The sequence below is a fragment of the Musa acuminata genome, chromosome BXJ2-11, assembly GCF_036884655.1.
Source record: "Musa acuminata AAA Group cultivar baxijiao chromosome BXJ2-11, Cavendish_Baxijiao_AAA, whole genome shotgun sequence".
Lineage (NCBI taxonomy): Eukaryota > Viridiplantae > Streptophyta > Magnoliopsida > Zingiberales > Musaceae > Musa > Musa acuminata.
The window spans coordinates 29,619,595-29,643,184 of record NC_088348.1 but is presented as its reverse complement, the minus strand read 5'-3'; the positions used below and the strand labels follow the sequence as shown (position 1 = coordinate 29,643,184).

The window sequence follows — 23,590 nt, the reverse complement described above, 5'->3', positions numbered from 1 at the left end:
TCCATCTAATCCCTCTTATATCTACGACCGGTGACGCGACCTCAGTGGGAGCCGCCTCTTTATTCCAAAGTCTAACAGAAATTTAACGTGGATGGTGACTGGATTCACCGACGGTTAATCACCGTCGCGCCTCATTGGGTCGGTTGACCAACGTTTCTGTCGATGGCCTGTTGATCCTGTGACCCGCACGACGAGATAAACCGCGTGATGTGTGGTCAATATCGCACGACCGAGCGGGACCCAAGCCGTGACACAGCGCTCGGGTGAGACACGTGTTCCACAAAGCAAAAAGGGACGCATGTCATCGTCGGTGGTGTCTCCTCCTGTTTGACTTTGTTTTGAGGAATATTCTTGTCATCATGCTTATGTTTGATGATTAGCCAATTTGGGTCCCACCTACGTGTAATTAATTAATTGCCAATTAATTCCAAACCAATTGTTGATTTGGGGTTTAGAGTTGTGATTGGTTGTAGCTTTAGATCATTGATTAGTTGATCTCAATGATTGGATGGCCCCCACTTCCCACTTAAATATAAGAGCATCCATTGCACACATGTTTCATGCTGCATTTGATCTACCGAATTAGAATTCTAAGGTATAATCCTTATGTGACACCAATATGTTGCAATATTAAAATGAAAATTTTGATGATAAATTATGGGATGGAAGACAACTCGAAGGGATGTCTTGACATATTCAATGATCTATTTAATTTAAATATTATATGGGATGACACGTAGTTTATACATATCATGTTTATCATATGTCCTGCCCACGACATGATTATTTTAAATTGATGACATAACATCGATAAAAATATTTTTTTTTTTTACCAAGTGAGATAATTTATTTGATCATAATGATTATTGGTAATCCCGTTATCAATTTGAACGGTTGTCGTAACTTCGACGATTTAACACACAATTTTATCGTCTAATAATGATCGAGTAGCTTGTGTAATCGCTCGTAACATTGATTATGACTTAAGTTGAACGGTCACCTACGTGTATCATCGGTATACTTTTGAACCAAAATTTGACTTAACAAGATCAATTAAATATATTAGCATACCTTTCACATGAACATTGATTATACAGCTAGCTTAAGTGGAAGCAGCAAGAAAATATTCTGCTTTATTTGCTTATCATTGCATGCCAAATCTGATACAGAGCAGGAAGACTGTTAGGATCGAGAGCACTAAGAGGGGGGGGGGGTGAATTAGTGCAGCGGAAATCTTATATTAATTTAAAAACCAAAAGCTGCGTTCGTTCAAAAACTATTATGATGCAAAAGCAAATTCTCAGTTTGTATCTAGGTGCAGTTTGCGTCTAAGCGCAGATTGCGTTTAAGCGCAGTTTTGCATCTAAGCTTAGATTTACGTCTAAATGCAGATTTACGTCTAAACGCAGATTTACGTCTAAACGCAGATTTACGTCTAAACGCAGTTTTACGTCTAAACGCAGATTTACGTCTAAACGTAGTTTTACGTCTAAACGCAGATTTACGTCTAAACGCAGATTTACGTCTAAACTTTGAAACTCGTTTGTATACTCGCAGAAGGCAGTATGCAGTTGAAATCAAGACGTAAACGTGAACTGAAATCTGACGATTGAGCGAGGAAAGCCGATTTACGTCTGAATGCTGTTTTGCGTCTAAATGTTGAAACTCGTTCGTAAAATCATAGAGGACAGATTGCAGTTATTAATAGGATTAAAATGTAAGCGTAAACTGCAAAGAAGCTCGTTCGTAAAAGCACGGAAAACAGTTCTGCAGAATCAAACGTAAACGTAAACTGTAATGTATGAAAATACGAATTTACGTCTGAATGCAGATTTGGAAGAACAGCACTTAGAATTTGTTCGTGAAAGCGCAGAGAGCAGTAGTGATGAGGGAGGTTTGCAGTAATGATAAAGTGCTCGAAAATAAACGCAAACCAGAGATTTAGAGTGGTTCGGTCAGCCTTGACCTACTCCACTTTTGGCTTCCTCCACCGATGAGGTTGCCGACGTCAACTAGGTGCCTTCCTTCAATGGGCGAAGGCCAAACTTCCCTCTTACAATTTCTCTCCTTTTGACAGGCTTAGGAGACAACCTTTACAGACCTTTCTCTCCTCACTTTACAATTGAAAACTTGAAGAACAGAAGGAGGAGACTTAAAGGCTTTACAACACTTTTGAGCTCTTAGAATCACAGAAAAGATCAAGATTTCGGTATTGGTCTGTATCTTTTCAGTGCTGAATGGGTGGGGTATTTATAGGCCCCAACCCAATTCAAAATTCGAGCTCAAAACGATCAAATCGATCAAATCCCAGAATTCTGGGATCAGGCGGTTGCACCTCTCAACTGGAGAGGTGGCACCGCCTGGCAGAGCTCGAAGACTGAGCTCAGCCGATTGCTCTTCTCTGCCAGAGCTCGAAGACTGAGCTCGATGGTTGCATCACCTGGCAGAGCTCGAAGACTGAGCTTGGTGGTTGCATCACCTGGCAGAGCTCGAAATCTGAGCTCGGTGGTTGCATCACCTGGGAGAGCTCGAAACTGAGCTCAGGCTGATGCACCTCTCTGCCAGAGCTCGAAGACTGAGCTTGGTGAATGCATCACCTGGCAGAGCTCGAGACTTAGCTCAGGCTGATGCACCTCTCTGCCAGAGCTCGAAGACTGAGCTCGGTGGTTGCATCGCCTGGCAGAGCTCGAAACTTGAGCTCTGGCGGTGCAACCTCTTGGCTGGGGCGGTTGCACCTCCCAACCCCACAGCCCAGGCGGTTGCACCTCCTGGCTGGGGCGGTTGCACCTCCCAACTCCACAGCCCAGGCGGTTGCACCTCCTGGCTGGGGCGGTTGCACCTCCTGGTGCAATCTGGGTCCGAATGGTTCACTCCATTCGGCCCACTTTGAATCTTTTCAGGGGCCCAATTGCCCCAAGATTAAGCTAATGGGATCACCTCCCATTTTCATGCTTAATCATCATGCTAACTACGATTAACTCTAAGACAACTTCTGCAGCTTTGCTCCGATGCGTCAATCGCTTCTTCTGGCGAGTTTCCGGCTAACTTCCGTCGATCAACCGATAACCCTCGGTGATCCTTCTGCGGACATCCGGCATACTCCTGGACTTTGCGACGATCCACTTGGCGAGTTCCGACGAGCTTCGCTTGGCAAGCTTCTGGACTTCTCGGATCTGTTCTCGCTGAACCTCCGACGACCGTCCGAACTTCCGTCGAACTCTCGAACTCCCAACGTGATCATGATCTTGACTCCGGCGCAACACCTGCTGCTTGTCTTACTCTCATCGTAGTTAATCCTGCACACTTATCTCAACACATAGATTAGATAACAAATGACAATTGACTTCATCATCAAAATCCGAGATTCAACAATCTCCCCCTTTTTGATGATGACAATCAATTGATAAAGGAGTTGTCCTTAACTCCCCCTATCTATATGCCATAGTTGAGATAAGTCAACCTTGAATTCAAGACCTAAGAATTCAAGTGACGTATTGATAAGTTAGATCAGTTAAACTTATCAATGCTTCCATCATGATGCCCATCATGATGTATCTCTTCAAGAATTATGTCAAGGCATGACATACATCATCAAGTTTGTATGATAGTGTTTGTAACCATTCATCATGTAATCATATAAAGCTACGAAGGACTTTTTACATGATGCTCACATTTGAGATTTTCTAGCAGGTTTGCATTTTTTATAGAATATCAAATCAAGATATGATGCAAACTATAGCACATGTTCACATATCTCTTGGTGATGCAAGGATGGCATAACATTGTTTATAGCATCACTCAAGTATTTGCAACTATGACATATGATTATGGCAGTTCAGTTATGACATAGTGTTTATCAATTCATATGTTTATCAATTCATATGTTTCTCCCCCTTTGTCATCAACAAAAAGCATGATAGCATTATCAAGCATATAAAGGAAGTCATGACACATATATCTCTTTATTGTTTTTGCTTAACGGAGGAAAGTTATTTTTCGAAGAGTTTTCATAAGAGTGTACAGGAACATCACATCGAAAAATGAACTTCTTACATGCATTTGGTTAAAAGTATTTGTCACATATTTTGCAACATGTTATTTGATCAAGCGTTGTCAAGGCATGTAATAGTAATAACATCCGAAAGATAATTTTAACTAGTTTAAGTATTCGGACACATCAACATTCCTAATTCTCTTCTTATGTAATCAAATTGTTCTTCACATAGAGGTTTTGTGAAGATATCAGCCAGTTGATGTTTGGTATCAATAAACTCTACGGTTACATCATGATTAGTGACATGATCTCGTATAGAGTGAGGTCTAATATCAATGTGTTTGATTTTTGAGTGTTAAGCTTTTGATATAGTAACACAATCATTTCAAGTGCAGTATTCTACCATATTGCATAACAAGATTTTTATTTCAGCAAGTGTAGCATTGTATCATACTGCATAGCAAGATTTTTATTTCAGCAAGTGTAGCATTGTATCATATTGCATAGCAAGATTTTTTATTTCAGCAAGTGTAGCATTGTATCATATTGCATAGCAAGATTTTTTATTTCAGCAAGTGTAGCATTGTATCATACTGCATAGCAAGATTTTTGTAGCATTGCATCACATGGTGAGATATCAGCTCGTACGATGCAAATTTTTGTTTGATATCTTGATACATAGTAATCATATTAGTAATAGCAACCATATCAATGTCATACTGCTGACTTAACAACTTACATTGGTGTGTTGCTTCATATTTTTCAAGGCATAGGCTTTTTAAACCTTTTTAGTTTCAGTGCAAAAACCGAGATAAACAACAAGAGATGTTTGCAAATATGCTTACACAAACAAGGATAACCATATCAGGGTAACATATGTACAGCATATTAGGTAACCATAAAGACAAAGTCTTTCATGAATATCATAAGGAGTTTACAACATGTCATATCAAAAACATCATATGTTCATACAAGCTTATTCATGAGGTGGAAGATTAAAGTGCCTAAGTAAAGAGTCAAATTATCGATGGATTTGCTGCAGCTCGGTTAGGATTTGATCTTGTCGAAGTTCAAGCCGTTCTTGTCTTTGTTCAAATCGGTCCATCCGAATCCCGATATCTTCGATGGATGATGTGTGAGTTTGCTCAACCGGATGTGTTTCCTCAAAGGGACAGATCGGAGGAGAGTGGGTACTCCTAAAGACTGGGGTTTCCGGCTCTGGTTCAGGTTCAGGTTGAGGTGGATCAGTTCTTCTAGGCATTCTAACCCAGTTACCGTTTCTATAGTGACATCTTAGTCGGTGAAGTAGATTTTTGTTTATTATGCTGAATCTATCTGATTTCATTACTTCTTCTTCTAGTGGTATTTGAATGTCGTAAGCTTTCATTATTCTAGTAATTATTCCACCATATGGGAGCATCATATCTTTTGTAGATAATTCCAACATGTTTTGTTGGATCAGATAGCCAAGACAAATGTCACGTTCTTTCATGATTAGGTACATAATTCCTAATTCCAATTGACTCACTTCATCATGATGGTATTGCTTGGGAAGAATTATACTAGTCATGATATGATGAAGTATCTTAGTGTTAAAGGGCATTAGATGTTCACAACTTTTAGGAATTGATTCTATGTTAGGATTGGCAAGGATTGTTCCTAAGGCTTCAACGTAGGATGTTTCAATAGTTTTTTCATCCCATGATCCTTTAAAGTAAAGTCCTATGCTTTTCATGGGAATACCTATCATATCACAAATGAATCTATCAGTGATTGAGATGTGTTGTCCTAAGAGATAGGTTGATATCCTTTCTTCATCATCTTTTTGCATGTTGTTGTAAAACAATCTAACTAGTCTAGGATAAATGGGTTCGTTGATCTGCAAAATGGGAAGTAGATTTAGGTTTGCAAACCAATGGATAGTCTCTACATCTCTTAGTTCATTCAGATCTACGTATTTTCCCTTATTGATGCTTCTTAGTTCGAAGGAGAGAAATTTTTCAGCATGGTTTTTGGAATCAAAGAGAGTGAGATCAAACTCTTCTATAACTCTCCTCTTTCCCTTGTCCCTTGAGGATCTTCTAGATCCCATTACTACTGCTGTTTTAGAGGGATGAAGATGAGCTAGAGTAAATGAAGAACAAAACAGAATTTAGGAGCTTCTTAGATAGTACCTTTGTGAAATCTTCAAGAGAAGGAAGGATTCTTGATGTTTTGCTCCGAAATGAGAGGTATTTGGAAGGCTTAGAGGAGTGAAATGGGAATGGAGGAGACTTGGAAGAGTAGAGGAGGAAATGGGGGTGAGTTGGGGTCGGTTCCTTAGCCGGCCCTAGCGTGATTTTAAAGGGCAGAGCTTGCTGGCGGTTGCACCTCTGGCTGGAGCGGTGCCACCTCTGGCAACCCGTGATGGCTGGAGGTGCCACCGCCAGCTGGAGAGGTGCCACCGCCTGCAGCAAGTGAGCACCTAAGATGATTTGATTAGGGAGTCTTGAGGAGAGTTTCAGAGCAATTATGATTTCGTATGAGTTTTTTGGTATCCCTTTTAAGATCATGACATATTTAGTTTCTACAAGAATTAATTCGTAGAAGAATGGGTTTTGGATATCATATGTTTCTAATAAGGTTGTATCGTTTTTGTGATTTCACAACTTCCACTTGTTACTTAAGCGTTACGAGTTCCTTTTTGATTCTTGGTTTATGACCATTGAGAGTCAAGGAGCAAAAAATTATTTCTTGCTCCGGTCTAGACTTTTAATGTTTTTATAGGATGGGATGATCTTTAGGAACCCATTTGCTTTTGGGTGCCTCATAAATAGATCTACATTTTTTATCATGTTGCATAGAGTTTATTATGGTTCCTTTAGGAACCCAAATTAATTTGTTTGGACTTATTTTCTTGAATGGACAACAATGTGTCTTGTGTCCATATTTGCAACAAAAGTTGCACTTGGTTTGGTGTTGAACATGTAAGATGGGGCCTTTTACAAAGGTAGTTGGATTTCGGTGAGGACTCCTCACAAATCCAATCCCACTTCTTTTGGGAGCATGACCCTTGTTTGTAAGGATCATGTTTAATGACTTCCTACCAACCTCGAATTTCTTCAAGGTGTCCTTAAGTAGCAAGTTTTCTTTTTGTATAGTTTCTAAATCATGACATTTGATACATGACTTTAAACTATCATGATGTTCGACTTTTAATTTATCAAACTCACAAGTAAGATTATCATGTACCTTTTTTAGCAACTTGTATTTTCTATTTATAACTTTGCATTCATCAAATAAATCATGGAAGGCATTTAATAATTCATCGAAAGATAAATCAGCATCTAATAAATCCGTTACCTCCTCTTCGATAGCCATAAAGGCGTAATGAGCAACTTGCTCGGTGTTGGATTCCTCTTCCTCAGATGCGCTCGAATCATCCCATGTTGCTTGGAGCGCCTTCTTCTTTGTTGTTCTTTTCTTGACTTGGGGACAATCACTTTTGTAATGTCCCGGCTTTTTACATTCGTAGCAGATCACTTGGTCCTTCTTAGGTTCAAGTTTATTTTTCATATCGTTTTTAAACTTGTTTCTTTTGAAGAACTTCTTAAACTTTCTTGTCAAAAATGCTAAGTCATCATCACAGTCCTCATCACTTGAGTTTTCTCTCAAGTGGCATTCAGAAGTTTTAAGTGCCATATCCTTCCTGTTCTTTGGAAGGATGTCTTCTTGCTCTTCATGAGCTTTGCAGGTCATTTCGTAGGTCATTAATGACCCGATTAGTTCTTCAAGAGGGAAATTTCGCAGATCTTTTGCCTCTTGAATGGCGGTGACTTTAGGATCCCAACTCTTAGGAAGGGATCTTAGTATCTTATTAACAAGCTCAAAATCCGAAAAGCTCTTTCCGAGTCCTTTTAGACCGTTGACGACATCCGTGAAACGGGTAAACATGTCGCCAATGGTTTCACTCGGTTTCATTCGGAAAAGTTCAAAAGTATGCAGCAACAGATTGATTTTTGACTCTTTCACTCTACTTGTGCCCTCGTGGGTCACTTCAAGTGTGTGCCAAATATCAAAAGCAGTTTCGCAAGTAGAAACACGATTAAACTCGTTTTTATCAAGTGCGCAAAATAAGGCATTCATAGCCTTTGCATTAAGAGCGAAAGCCTTTTTCTCCAAATCGTTCCAATCGATCATTGGAAGAGAAGATTTTGAAAATCCATTTTCAACAAGGTTCCATAGTTCAAAATCCATAGAAATAAGAAAGATCCTCATTCGGGTCTTCCAGTACGTGTAGTCCGTTCCACTGAACATGGGTGGACGTGTAATTGAATGCCCCTCTTGGTTTCCGGCGTATGCCATCTCTCTTGGGTTTTAATCCTTTAGAGAGTTAACCTTGCTCTGATACCAATTGTTAGGATCGAGAGCACTAAGAGGGGGGGGGGGTGAATTAGTGCAGCGGAAATCTTATATTAATTTAAAAACCAAAAGCTGCGTTCGTTCAAAAACTATTATGATGCAAAAGCAAATTCTCAGTTTGTATCTAGGTGCAGTTTGCGTCTAAGCGCAGATTGCTTTTAAGCGCAGTTTTGCATCTAAGCTTAGATTTACGTCTAAATGCAGATTTACGTCTAAACGCAGATTTACGTCTAAACGCAGTTTTACGTCTAAACGCAGTTTTACGTCTAAACGCAGATTTACATCTAAACGTAGTTTTACGTCTAAACGCAGATTTACGTCTAAACGCAGATTTACGTCTAAACTTTGAAACTCGTTTGTATACTCGCAGAAGGCAGTATGCAGTTGAAATCAAGACGTAAACGTGAACTGAAATCTGACGATTGAGCGAGGAAAGCCGATTTACGTCTGAATGCTGTTTTGCGTCTAAATGTTGAAACTCGTTCGTAAAATCATAGAGGACAGATTGCAGTTATTAATAGGATTAAAATGTAAGCGTAAACTGCAAAGAAGCTCGTTCGTAAAAGCACGGAAAACAGTTCTGCAGAATCAAACGTAAACGTAAACTGTAATGTATGAAAATACGAATTTACGTCTGAATGCAGATTTGGAAGAACAGCACTTAGAATTTGTTCGTGAAAGCGCAGAGAGCAGTAGTGATGAGGGAGGTTTGCAGTAATGATAAAGTGCTCGAAAATAAACGCAAACCAGAGATTTAGAGTGGTTCGGTCAGCCTTGACCTACTCCACTTTTGGCTTCCTCCACCGATGAGGTTGCCGACGTCAACTAGGTGCCTTCCTTCAATGGGCGAAGGCCAAACTTCCCTCTTACAATTTCTCTCCTTTTGACAGGCTTAGGAGACAACCTTTACAGACCTTTCTCTCCTCACTTTACAATTGAAAACTTGAAGAACAGAAGGAGGAGACTTAAAGGCTTTACAACACTTTTGAGCTCTTAGAATCACAGAAAAGATCAAGATTTCGGTATTGGTCTGTATCTTTTCAGTGCTGAATGGGTGGGGTATTTATAGGCCCCAACCCAATTCAAAATTCGAGCTCAAAACGATCAAATCGATCAAATCCCAGAATTCTGGGATCAGGCGGTTGCACCTCTCAACTGGAGAGGTGGCACCGCCTCAACTGGCAGAGCTCGAAGACTGAGCTCAGCCGATTGCTCTTCTCTGCCAGAGCTCGAAGACTGAGCTCGATGGTTGCATCACCTCGCAGAGCTCGAAGACTGAGCTTGGTGGTTGCATCACCTGGCAGAGCTCGAAATCTGAGCTCGGTGGTTGCATCACCTGGGAGAGCTCGAAACTGAGCTCAGGCTGATGCACCTCTCTGCCAGAGCTCGAAGACTGAGCTTGGTGAATGCATCACCTGGCAGAGCTCGAGACTTAGCTCAGGCTGATGCACCTCTCTGCCAGAGCTCGAAGACTGAGCTCGGTGGTTGCATCGCCTGGCAGAGCTCGAAACTTGAGCTCTGGCGGTGCAACCTCTTGGCTGGGGCGGTTGCACCTCCCAACCCCACAGCCCAGGCGGTTGCACCTCCTGGCTGGGGCGGTTGCACCTCCCAACCCCACAGCCCAGGCGGTTGCACCTCCTGGCTGGGGCGGTTGCACCTCCCAACTCCACAGCCCAAGCGGTTGCACCTCCTGGCTGGGGCGGTTGCACCTCCTGGTGCAATCTGGGTCCGAATGGTTCACTCCATTCGGCCCACTTTGAATCTTTTCAGGGGCCCAATTGCCCCAAGATTAAGCTAATGGGATCACCTCCCATTTTCATGCTTAATCATCATGCTAACTACGATTAACTCTAAGACAACTTCTGCAGCTTTGCTCCGATGCGTCAATCGCTTCTTCCGGCGAGTTTCCGGCTAACTTCCGTCGATCAACCGATAACCCTCGGTGATCCTTCTGCGGACATCCGGCATACTCCTGGACTTTGCGACGATCCACTTGGCGAGTTCCGACGAGCTTCGCTTGGCAAGCTTCTGGACTTCTCGGATCTGTTCTCGCTGAACCTCCGACGACCGTCCGAACTTCCGTCGAACTCTCGAACTCCCAACGTGATCATGATCTTGACTCCGGCGCAACACCTGCTGCTTGTCTTACTCTCATCGTAGTTAATCCTGCACACTTATCTCAACACATAGATTATCCGAGATTCAACAAAGACAACACCACCATGTGAGAATGATTACTTTAAGCCTATATCTGAAACTGGCTGAAATAGACACCACCTGCTATAATGGCTCTCTTATCTCTTCATTCTTCTACAATTAATAGGCCCACAGTATGTCATCTCTTTCATGAACCTATCATATATATATATATATATTCCTGACATTTTTCCAAGGGATGATCACAGGACAGGTATGCATCAGAGTCCATTTGCATACCTTAATCTCACATCAACAAAAGTGCATATAGTGCAGGTTTTCCTAATGGCACAGCTGCTGCTGATTTAGGCCCAAAACTCCACTCAGATGATGCATGTCATTTTCTTGGAGAAACATCTTCACTGTGCCTAAGAAAAGCTCACAGTGTCTGGCCCGGAAGAAATACCAGTTTTCAAACCTTTACTCTTCCACAGAGCAGATGATGTTTGACTGCAAAATCTCGCATCAGGTTGGCCATCAAAAAAAGTGAAACCTTCTGCGCTAAAAAGACACAGCTTTGTGATCTCAGATTACTGTGTCAACAAAATAGTGAATTAGATTGGGATTAGAATAATTAGATATGGTTGAATTGTAAATCATCATAAGCTTTTGTCTATTTCTAAGTATTTTTTAGCCTCTTTTTTTTGGGGTTTAATCGATCCATATTTTCGACGAATACGTATGAAAATAATTGGAGTGGCCAAAAGCCCATCAGACGCTCAACGAGAAAGCGAACACCAGATTGCAGCATCCATCTGGATGGCACGATGTTGTCGAAGGCATCATTCACATGGCCGATCCAGCGATGTGGGAGCGAGAAGGCGACGGCCTGCACGCGAGCGGAGCACCACCGACGGACAACGACGTGGGTTTCTGAATGCGACCTAATGGTGGCTGTCTCCACTTTCATGTAGACGCATCGGCGAGGCAAGCTAAAGGAGTCGTCGTCGTCGTCGTCGTTGTTTCAGTCGGCGTGGCATAATCTGATAGCACAGCACGCACGAAAGAGAGAGAGAGAGAGAGAGGCGTCGCCGAGCGATCGACGGTGTCGAAGCAGCAAACGATTCCTTTTGTCAAGTCGATTCCACGAGTCACATCCCGACGGGCTAATTACATAGTAGTTAGATTTTTTTTTAATCATTAAACTTAATATTAAAATTTTTATAGTTATAAAAATAAAATATTTAACCAACGAAAAATATAGTACCTGATAGCATATGCACATCACATTGATCTATCTCACTTATCTTTTCTTCGATATCGATGTACATGCAAAATGATGTCGGAGAAGGAAGAAGATAGAGCGATGTGGCACTATTGCTTTGTCTCCCTTCTCTTCTTCCTCTAATGTTAATGGAGATGTCTCATCAATCTCTTTTTTCTTTTCATCATCGATGTTCGGATCAACATTGGTAAGATTGGCCATTGCGTCATTGTCGTCGACCACTATCACAATAATCACTCATGACGTTATCTCCACTATTATTATTGGATTAATTTTTTATCTTTCGTTTTCATATCATTAATACACGTACCATCACATATTATATCATATGTCGATAAAGTTAAAGTTAAAGTAAATAGGGTTAAATATTATATTTTTATAATTTTAATATAAAATTTTTAAATCTAAAGATCGAGATGTAAACTTCGATCGAATTATTACAAATTATCAAAAATAAAAGAGCCTATTATATATTAATTTTTATTTAATTATATTATAAAATGATCAACTTAAATGTTTTGATTGCCTTCCATGGTAGAAGCCTATTTAATAAACCACTAATTTTCGGAACCTACTAATTTGAATCCACATAAATTGAAATTATATATTTAATAAAAATATATAACATATAAATTAAAAAGTAAAACGACCATACAAAATAATGTAAATAATATATTTAGAAAATGTGAGATGTATGTAACTATTGGTGATTTGTTATTTAATTTTTTAATAAATTGCTTTACTAAACATTGATTAAAATATCATTATTTTACAATTTATCATGCTACTATAATTATATTATTTTTTTAATTAATAATTAAGATTTATTCATTTATTTTATGTTAATTATCTTATTTTAAAATAAAAAAGAACCTTATATTTAACCCCTCTAAGTTTGGCCCAATAGATCTGAGGTTGGCCCAATAGAAGCCCAAATTGAATCCCTTTTCAGCCTATTACAACCCAACTTAACATTCCATTTCAGCCCATTAAAACTCAAACACGTCAACCATCTTTCCGACATACAGTTCGTTCTTTCGACATGACACATTATTCTTATGGTAGATCATTAGATCTGTACTATTATCCTCTAATATAATATCTAATCCTTTGACTTCATCATCATCAGACTTTATCTTAATAAAAAATTAATTCCTTGGCTCCATCAAAGTATGAAATCCAACATGAAATATTATTCTCTTCTCAATCCTTCCACATGCAAACACTGTTCGCGAACACAGCCATGGCCGCCGTGTACTCCATCCTCTTTCCCTGAACCAGCAGCCGGTGTCGGCGCAAAAGCGAACCCACCGACACTTCCTCTTCCCTCAGTTTCCAGACACAATACTGGGCTCCACCCCGACGCTCTCTCGTCGCTACCGGTCTTCGAGAAGCTGGAGTGCGGCGCCGTGTGCGTGGCCGAGCTCAACAACGGCAAGAAAGGGACGCTCCTATCATGGTCACGAGCCAATGTCTGCTTTTTCTCTTAGTTTTTGAAAGGTTTTCGATTCTCTCCTTCCCCAGCACCTCACTGACTGCGCCGACATGTGGTTTCGGTCGCACTCCACCTGCCCCATCTGCCGGTCCACCGTCGAAGCTAAAGCGCCGGGATCAGATCACGCATCTCTCTCTCTACTACAATGATTTGGATCTTGGACGTCTCACCCTCATTACTTAAACACTACCATACTTTAGACGTGTCACATAATCTTCAACATCGTTGACTTTCCTAAAGATCTTCAACTCTGGTTAATTTCTAATGCAAGTTGAAACACTTTGATTGGGTGATGGAGTTTGCATTTAGACTTCGGCAGCTAAGATTCGCTTTCCTCATACGAGGTTCGGTCAAATAGTGTAATCTAATCAAGCAGGAACAAGATCTGCATCTCTACATCTGTCCCTGTGATAGATATGTGCATGGATTCTTCTTCACGAACAGTACAGGACTCTTGTGTGGTCTCCGGAAGAGACATTGTGCGTGTAAAGCTTGTCGTTTGGTTCACATCTTATCGTTAGTCTCGGTCATTGAGTCCATTTAGATCTTTCTGAAAAGAATCAGTCAAAGCCATGCGATCTTTTTAGGTCACACTAATCGAGGACAGGTTTGACTTACAGTGCCTTTAGCTTGAAATGAGGGACGAGGAGAAGACGAAGAACCGTAAAAATGAATGGCTTTTATTCGAGCAACTAAAAGTAGGAAGGAAGGAAAGAAAGAAAGAAAGAAATGGATGGAACTGTGCAAGTGTTTCCCGATGCCTCCACAATTGAATCCCTTCTCCAAGTCAATTATTCTAAGCAGCATCCCGATGCAGGAAGGATGGATCAAAGCAATCCGCTGTCGTAGGGCACGCCGGCCTGAGGCAGCCAGTTATCCCCCAGAATAAAACTGCTGACCGTGAAGTTGGCGGCGTCGCTGCTGCCGATCACATGGTACCCCGGCCATGTGACGCGGTTGGCCACGCCGGCGCCGGGGCCGCTGTTGTTGTACTCCGCGTAGTACAGCGTGTCCAGCGCGAAGTCGCCGTTCCACGGCAGCCAGCCCGCCGGGTCGATCAACGAGTCCATGAACGACTGCATGATCACCGTCCGCGAGTACAGCTTCCACGGTCGGCCGAGGTACGTGATCGTCGACCCGTTGTCCGCCGCCAGATCGGCCGCGGCGAGGAAGTTGCAGTCTTGCATCGACGTGCCGGTGTTCTGGTTTGGGTCGGTCCGGCCTTGGGCGGTGATGGTGTTGGTCTGGCCTTGCAGGGGCAGCCGGGAGTAGACGTTGCAGCTCTGGAACACCACCGCTGCGTTGCCGAATATGTAGTCCACCGTGCCGTAGATGTCGCATTCCCCGTAGAACTGCCTCATGGAGTGGGTGTACAGGGTGTCTTGGTATCCCTCGAAGCTGCAGCTGTAGAAGGTGGACAGGTCGGCGCCGTTTCGGACCGCGACCGCCTGGTGCTTGGCCGGCCCGGCGGTATTTTGGAAGGTCATGTTGATCCCCACGAAACCTTGTCCGACGACGGCTGCAGGTTAGGAACAAGCAATCGTAAGATCGATAGCTTCACGAAAGCCTAAGGAAAGGAGCATTTCGACGACAGTCCACGTACCGAACGTCGAGGAGTTGAAGGTAGTCCAGCCGTCAACGACGCTGTGGTTTCCGGTGATCACCGTCTGGTTGATCCCGTCGCCGATCATCATCAAATACTTCTTATGCTTGGAGATGACGACGTACTCCTGGTAGACCCCAGCGGCGACGTATATCAAGTAGTAGCCCGTGCTCCCGTCGAGGTCACTGGGGGCCGAGTTCACGGCGTCGCTGATCGTCGTGAAGTTCCCACTGCCGTCTTGGCTCACCAGCACGATGTCGTATACCTGCACGGTGTCGGTGGCCTGAAGGAGCCGCCGGCCGCTCCACCTCTCGAACAGCCCTCTCTTAGGGGCCGACATCCTCAGCGGCAGCTCGCCGTTGCGGCCGACGTTGACTTCGTGGAATAGCAGCGACCTTCCGTGGGGGAGGACTCTCGAGGGAACACGACCTCCGTTGCGCTTGTACTTTTTCTTGGGGATCCAGGCCTTCTTGAACAGCGCGAGGGAGATGCCGTAGAGCTTGGTGCTGTTGGAGATGGGGACGGAGAGGCCGTTCTTGACGGACCACGCCGACGCCGTGGCTTGCAAACCGTCGGAGCAGGTCTGCTGGTTGGTCAAGAGAGCAGAGAGGAGGGTCTGCACCTTCTCGACCTGGGGGTCGAGGAGATTGTCGGTGTAGTTCAGCGTGGCTCCGGCCGACGTCAGGAAGTCGATGTTGAGGCTGGACAGTAGCTGGCAGTCCTGGAGGGCCAAGATGGCGGTCGACGACAGGGTCGAGCGGCCGGCGAGGTAGCGGTTGACCAGGTTGAGAAACCGCCCGGCATTGGACAGGGACTTGGCCAGGGAGAAGCGGCCGTAGTCGTAGAGATTGTCGGAGCCTCGGCGCGGGAGGACGGTCTTGCAGAACTTGGGGTCGAGCGTCGAGTTGCACGCGGTGGAAGGGTCGACGGGGGCCGACGGAGGGGCGTCGGATGAAACTGGATTGACGAGGAGGAGGAGGAGGAAGGAGAGCAACAAGAGGAAAAGGACACCGGTGTGGGAAAAAGCCATGTCGTAAAGAGCTCTTCCTCGGGACGACGAAGGTGGTGAGCGGTCACAGGGGAGTTATATAGGAGGGTTTGAGGGGCTTCGTGGTCATTTCTCGCACTCCTTCGAAGGGAAATGGTTCTTCGCATTCTTGAGTAAGTCAAACCACGCTGCAAACTACTACGCCAATCAGCATAACATATGAGATATATCAGACTAATTAGGTCAACATTGTTGACTTTAGAGACCAATGAAACGCGTCGAGTAGGAAGTGAGAGAGAGAGAGAGAGAGTTCACATGTTTATGTTTTTAGAGAAGGAAATAGAATGACCAACGATTAAGAAGGGTGAATCAGCTTTTGCCGAGTAAAGTACACAAATCTGGACCGATGACAAAAAGCTCAATCTTAGATGTGGTTTCTCTGTAGTTTTGACATTGAAGAAACGTAGGAACACAAGTCATAGCGAGAATTGAGGAGAGGAGACAATTAACATACATCTTTTGACCACCGCAGCTGTATCCTCGTAGTCTTCGTGGTTTGGGACCAACTTTTTCGAACCCAATCCGTCGTACCGGTTCGGCTAATTGCCGAACTGAGATTGAATCGGTCAAACTGATTACGATCGAAGTCAATTATGATTATAATTAAACCTATGTCAGATGTTCAATAAAATAATAAATATTATATTGAGAACATGAAGAAAAATACAAAGTACATTTTGATGTTATCTACTGGAAGCTGGAAAAGATACATCGCAACACGGTTTTGCAGTCATAATGCATCAGGCTGTCACACACATGAATTCCAAGACTAATAAGCAAGAGACGAAGAGACCATTGTTTTGCAGGGACCCAACGAAGGGAATACATAAGCTGCTATTTTCTGCATGAAGACAGGCAGATTTGGGACACTTCCACAATGGAGTCAAGATGTGCAGTTCGGAGGTGGGACGAGGTCGGCAGAAGAGGAAGAAGAAGAAGGAAAGGTGTGTAGCTGATGATGACTTGTCCGCTCACCGTCCAAAGAGGATCGGACAGACCTAATGGAATTTGACTGAGTTGCCAAACCTTTGAAGAATGGTTTTTCTTCTGCGGGTTGATAGCTATAATTTTCTTTTCTCAAAAAAGGTATAATAGTTTGGCAAAGAAAAATATTTATATCTAAAATTATGAGTAACTCAAATCAAAATCATTTTGAACGGACCTAAAATTCAGTTTACAATTTCAGGTTTTTGAAAACCAAAGATTACAGATATGAATGAAAAATTATGATTTTATTTTAAATTATACTTTCTTTTCTATTTTACATTATTTTTAATTAAAAAAATAAAAAAAAATATGGTAAGATGCATTGTTTTCATTATTTAAGTTACAGTAAGATCTGAGATTATTAGCATCTTACTAAGATTACAACAGCCACAGCCAAAAGTATGAAACACAGTTCTTGTTTGCATTGCTTCAAAACTGTTAAGTAGCATCATCAACCTTGAAATAGAAGCTTCAAAATGGGTAGGAATCAAACAAAATGTCTTATTGTGCTGATGATGCAAACAACACAAGTCTTAACAAAAATTCTTGCCGTTTGCTTTCTAAAATTGAAATGAGCAATAGAAGCAATGATGATAGGAACCTCTTAATGCTACAGAAGGAGTAAATAGTTCTAAGAGAAAGGGACGACCTGACTTAAACCCTAAAACCCCTGCTGTTCCTCCTTCCTCTAGCCCTCTCAAACTTCCTCCCCTTGGACCGGATGTAAGGCTTAGTGTGGCTATGTGGAACACCGGGCGCTTTACCAAAGTGCCTCACAGCTTCCCTGGCATTCTTTGGACCCCTAAGGAGTACCTGTACATTATTGTTCGATAAGCTATGAGAAAAACAATCAAGCAATTTTTACTACTTTGTTTTCCGTATTGTACATGCACCAAATATACAACTGGTTCATACCAACATAAAGCAAGTGATATTGGATAATGAGAGATGAAGCTACCGGCATTCTTACTAGGCAAGTAACTACCAACGGATGATCATAACAATCAAGTAGCTAAATTGATTGATACATATTGGACATTCAAATCAAGCATAAATAAAAAATTAAGTAGCCACAAGGACATCAAAATAAGAAGCATAATCCATCATAAGTTTTACATCCAATGACAGATCAATTTGGATAATCAAATGAAAACCAACTTTATGTGTATTTAATGGTCAAGTCATTCATTATGCTAAAATGGAACAATATGAACTTGCAGAAGTCCTACCTACTTGTTATCTAACAAGGATAACTAGGTTAAGCATAGTTATCAAATAGATAGATGACAAATACCACATTAATACATTGTGACATAAGGCATAATTAAAACATGTGAGACACGTGACAGTCGGTACTTTTGGGGCAAGTAGCCACTGGAACTGGTTAAGAAAAGCTAACACATCGAATCAGTAGAAAAACCATGCGGGCTATATGTTAGCTTAATTGAGCCATCTCTATTGAAGGAACTCCCATCCTTCTCATTTAAACACCAGAGAACCTAATCTCAAGTCTAGTGTTGAAGAATCAAGTTTTCAAAAGGGTACTATGCTGCTGAAATTCAGAAATCTCCAGCCAGATAAAATAGACAACAAACGTTTAACCAAAAGCAACAATAAGCAAAATGTTCAACCACAAATGCAAGAAGAAAATGGCTACATCAAAAGATATATCCCTGTAAGGTAACATTCAATATATTATATATCTAATTTAGACCAGCTTCAACTTTTTCAAGGAGCACACTAATTAAAGCCAATAAACTGAAAAGTCAAAACCTACAGTTAAATTGTTCATAACAAATTCTCTACCTTAATGATGGTTAGTAGGACAACATACTCATGTGAAAAATACCCAAGCAGATAAATTGAAAAAAAAAAGACGAATAACTAAAACTAAGTCCATGCTTAGCATCCTTTGCATTTTATAAACAAATCTTGAAGAAGAGAACAAAAGAAAGTTTGTTAAAGCTCTTTCATGTTTTCCCAAAACCAAACACATTTAATTGGAAAATCTTCATCAAGGAAAGTATTTCTAGAAAATGAATATGTGATCTGCATACACAACCTGCATAGTTATTTCTATATGTTTTCACCCAGCAAATGAAAATATCCCCCTGTTGCAATGTCTGGCTTTCAAAGAACTAAAAAAAATTCTTATAATTTTAAAGAAACCATGCAGGATGGAGCATAATCAGAGAAAATCTCCAAATTGCTTTTCCCAGATTGACTTCAATGAACAATTTGTTTCTTCCATTGTTCTAAATATACATCATTGCTTAGAACGATGCTGTATCTGTATCAGCACCGACTGTAAGCCCAGCTTGTTGCTTGCTTGGCCTGACGTTCAGCTCAAACCCGAACCCGATGTGTTTGCCAGACAACAGCCTAGCCCAAAACTTGAGAAACTGTTTGGTTTTTAATAAGCTGAGCCCGAAAAAGCATTTGCACTTGTGTTTAGCTCCACAAGGGGCTCAAGATGTATATAGTGTACATTTAATGTATTAACAACTTACTTCAGTTTAACAGCTGAGATTAAATCGGACCCCTCACATAAGGATAAACCCTAAACAACCTCACAGAGTTCCCTCTTTCTCTCTTGGACACACCAGTGACATCAAGAGGCACCAGTTATATTAAATAGAGATTTATTCGTTTGCACAGATGTACCATAACTAAAATAATAGAAATCATACCTCAAATAGGTTTAACATATGCTATAAGAAACGAGCTGCCTTACAAAGTTCCTTCTTTCACTCTCACGTAGAGACACCAGGGATATCAAGAGGTACCAGTGATATAAAGTAGAGATTAGTTTATTTGCACAGATGTAGCATAGCTAAAATCATAGATATCATACCACAAATAGGCTTAACATGAGCCATAAGAAACATGCTGAAAGCACGCAGAGGAAAGTGTTATATATACCGTGTTCTGCCCGAGAGGTGCCCGCAGAGCAAGCTGATCGAACGTCAAGCATTCGCCACCGGACTTTAGAATCCTAGCTCTCGCCGTCTCCGTGAACCTCAGAGCCGTCACCTTGAGCGCTGGAACCTCATAAACCCTCTTATCGTCGGTAACCGTCCCGACAATAACAGCAATCTTGTTGTCCTGGTAGGAGAATCAAGCCAATCAGGAGAATACCCAATCAAAACCATAGTAACAAGAGACGAGATAAAAGGTCCAACCTTCCCATTCATGAAAGTGATGAGCCTCTTGAGGGAGATCGGAGGCCTGTTGATCTTGCTCATGAACAGCCTCTTCAGTATCACCGCGTTGAACTTGCTCCCCGTCCTTCGCACCAAGAACCTGTAGAGCTGATCACATGATAAAGACAAACCAATCCATTAGATTCAATTAACATCGTAACGAGGAAACCAACCGATCTAAAAAATCACACCTTAACGAGGAGCTTGAGGTAGACATCGTCGGACCTTGGGGCTGTGCGCCTCGCCTTCTTGCTCCGGCCTCCCGCGACGAGATCGATGCCCTAAAAAACCAAAGACAAAGAATACAGATGAGAGAAGAGGGGGAAACAAGGGTTGCTAAACGAGAGAGGGTATTCGAAATGGGAGGACCATAGCCGCTCTCTGCTGCTCCTGCTACCCGCGGTCGCTTCGTTTTTTCTAGGGTTTAGCTCTTATATATATATATATATATATATATATATATAAAGAGTTTTCATATTGTCATTTTGTGCAATCCAAAATTGTTGTCAAAAAAACATTACATATATCTTTGTTACTGTTTATTTTTTATAAAAATAATACATCATATATTAGTAAAACATTTTTTATGATTAAATTTTTATAAGGTGTTTGGGACCTAACTAGAAAATAAAATGTTAAAAATCATTACATAAGTGTTTGATATTTTCTAAAAATTTAAAAAATATATTTTAAAATTAAAAAATAATATACTATATAGTACCTGAATGATTTTAAAAATATTAAAAATATTGACATATGTCCATCTAAATTCAATTCAGAAGTATCATAAAACTTTCAGGATATTTGGCCAAAAATAATAACATCACATGTTGGTAAAATTTTTAATAACTAAATTTTTATCAGGTATTTGGGACCTAATCAGAAAGTCAAATGTATGATAAATTTATGAAAATTTTCAAAAATTTTAGAAAATTAAAAAATAACACACTTTATAGGAGATAAAAAAAATCTAAAAAATATAATTTTTTTAAAAAAATAAAAAACACTGACATATGTCCATCGCAATCAAATTTAAAGATATCTCCAAAATTTTAAAATATTTTAACAAATCCTACTATTTTTTAGATTTCATTCAAAAATAGTGCATTACATATAAGAAAAAATGGGACCTCATTAGAAGCTCAAATGTCAAAAAAAAATTACACAAGTACATGATATTTTTGTGAAAATTTTAAATATATATATATATATATTTATATTTATATACACACCCCAACATCTAGTATTACATATTTAAAAAATTCAATCAAATTAGGGAAGGATGAAGAAATTGGTTGGTAAATGGTATTGTATATCTCAAATCTTATAGAGGATGAGAGGTGATTGTTGAGTGGATGGTGATGAGGTCCATCACTGATCTTATAGGAGAACAAATAAATCACAGCATCACAATGAATAAGCAGAACATCCAACAACTCCATTCATTCACCAGTGTGTTTGCAAAAGACATTATATCATACTTCGATAGGTGCCTTTAACAACCTCTCATTCCAGCTACCATTATCACAAGCTCTTTTTACAGTGTCTGCAAAAGAAGGAACAACCACACCAACACTATGTACATTATAAGAGACTTCAGTTCTGAGCTCTCATCTTTCATAACACTACTAGAATTTTACTTGCACCAACAAAGAAACCTTGCCTGTATCTCCCATGAAGTAGGTATTAGATCTGCTCAAACCTCATGTGGAATCCTGGGATCCTGCCATTCCTCCTTCCATTCTTCCATAAGCATCAGATGATGATTTCCTCTTGAATCGGTTCCACTCCCCACTTAAAAGTAAGGTATGCAATACCGTACCATATCGGTGTTTCGAGGTTGGCTCGGTACGGTACAGTACCATGTACCGAGCGGTACACCTAATTTATGTGTAAAACCCTCCGAAAATACCTGAAAATAAAAAAAAAGTTAGGATAGGATTTTTAAGTTAGAAATAAATATAGTAATAGCATAAGTTTAGTAAAATCAATGTAAATTAGGTAAAAATAGTATCACATATCTTTTTTGGGCTTTGAAGAATATCTTGTGCAAGGTTCGTATTTCAGTCCATTACGGATTGTCCTTGTGTAAACATATCTCTTGATTAGAAAGTTCTTCATTTTAATCTTTTCAAATTAGTCTCGATTCAATTTACAAATCGTTGTTTTGTAGAGTTTAGAAGAGTACAAATGTGAGAAAAAAAAAATTGAAATAGTTTAAGGGAGTATGAGAATGTAATAGAGTGAAATATGGAAGAAAAATGATTTAAATACTATGAGAAAGAGCTCTAATGATCAATTTGACCGTTGGAGCACTGTATCACTGTTACCGAGCGGTTTCGTACCGGTATGCCATCGGACCGGTACGTACCGCCCGTACCGAGCGGTACCATTCGAAATTGCATACCTAGCCTAAAAGTACCAAAAAAAACCAAAAGATTACAAATTGTTTGGTACATTCTGACATCAACAAATTAATGTCAAAATTCAGCATACTTCCAGTGATTTAGTCTTACCTCTAAATAATCATGCAACCAAAAGAAGAACCAAGGAGTGCTAAGATGGATGCCCGACAGAACTATGATAGAATAACAAGTCACACGGTTACGTCAAAAGCGCATTAAACAAATGGCATGCAAGATTATATTACAAGTTGAAGTCGTAGACTACACTGCCAGAACTAGATTCAGCAAGCTTCGAGTAATCTAATCTCACCTTTAAATAATCGAGATGTTACCAATCGCAAGCAGCAAGTTGTCCTAAAATGGATATCTGAAAGAATTATGATGGAACTGCATCATAACAAGTTGAAGTAGTAGCCTACTAGTCATTGTTAAAACTAAATTCAGCATACTTCGAGTAATCTAATGTCAGTTCTAAATAATAAAGATGTAAGACAAAAGGAAGAAACAAGAAATAATAAAATGGATGTCCTATAGAATTATGATAGAGAAACAACTCATATCATCAGGTCAAAATAAACTACTAAGAATTGTCCAAAATGAATTAGTAGAAATAGGTCCAAAGACATTCAAAGCTTAAACCTACTGATGGCAATTTAAGACCAGCAGTGTTGGGGGGTTATTGTTATGGCACAACCATGACAATTTTTCTATAAACTATAAAAGGAGATCCGACTGCTATCAATTAAAGTATAAAAGTTCTCTAGGCATAGATCAATGATAGAAAATCTACATGTAGCCGACCCAAATAATTGGGAATTTATGAGTTATTATTGTGTTGTTGTTGCTGCACTTGCACAACAATGAGACGGGAGAGATAGATTCGAAGAGATTACAAAATTTCCAAGCTATTAATGATAATTAAACAACAATTTGACTCTTAGTTGTTCTTCAAGTTGTTAGTTTGTGGTTATTGCTGTTGTATAAGTACCCAAATTCGAAGCTTCAAGCTGCTCATCTTACATTTGTACTTGAG

At 40.6% G+C, this 23,590-nt stretch overlaps 2 protein-coding genes across 2 annotated transcripts; both read right to left on the bottom strand.

The window, feature by feature from the left end:
• Positions 1-13,858: 13,858 nt before the first annotated feature.
• On the bottom strand, positions 13,859-15,974 carry LOC135626712 (pectinesterase-like). Its single transcript, XM_065132253.1, has 2 exons — positions 14,915-15,974; positions 13,859-14,830 (listed from the first exon to the last, which is right to left on the bottom strand). Exons 1-2 carry the CDS (start codon positions 15,942-15,944, stop codon positions 14,139-14,141), a joined length of 1,722 nt encoding a protein of 573 aa, XP_064988325.1. The 5' UTR covers positions 15,945-15,974; the 3' UTR covers positions 13,859-14,138.
• A 1,418-nt stretch (positions 15,975-17,392) lies between these two features.
• LOC103971965 (large ribosomal subunit protein eL18y) lies at positions 17,393-20,584 on the bottom strand. The gene is made up of 5 exons (XM_009386134.3): positions 20,522-20,584; positions 20,344-20,433; positions 20,132-20,260; positions 19,872-20,054; positions 17,393-17,762 (listed from the first exon to the last, which is right to left on the bottom strand). Exons 1-5 carry the CDS (start codon positions 20,522-20,524, stop codon positions 17,604-17,606), a joined length of 564 nt encoding a protein of 187 aa, XP_009384409.2. The 5' UTR covers positions 20,525-20,584; the 3' UTR covers positions 17,393-17,603.
• Positions 20,585-23,590: the final 3,006 nt, after the last annotated feature.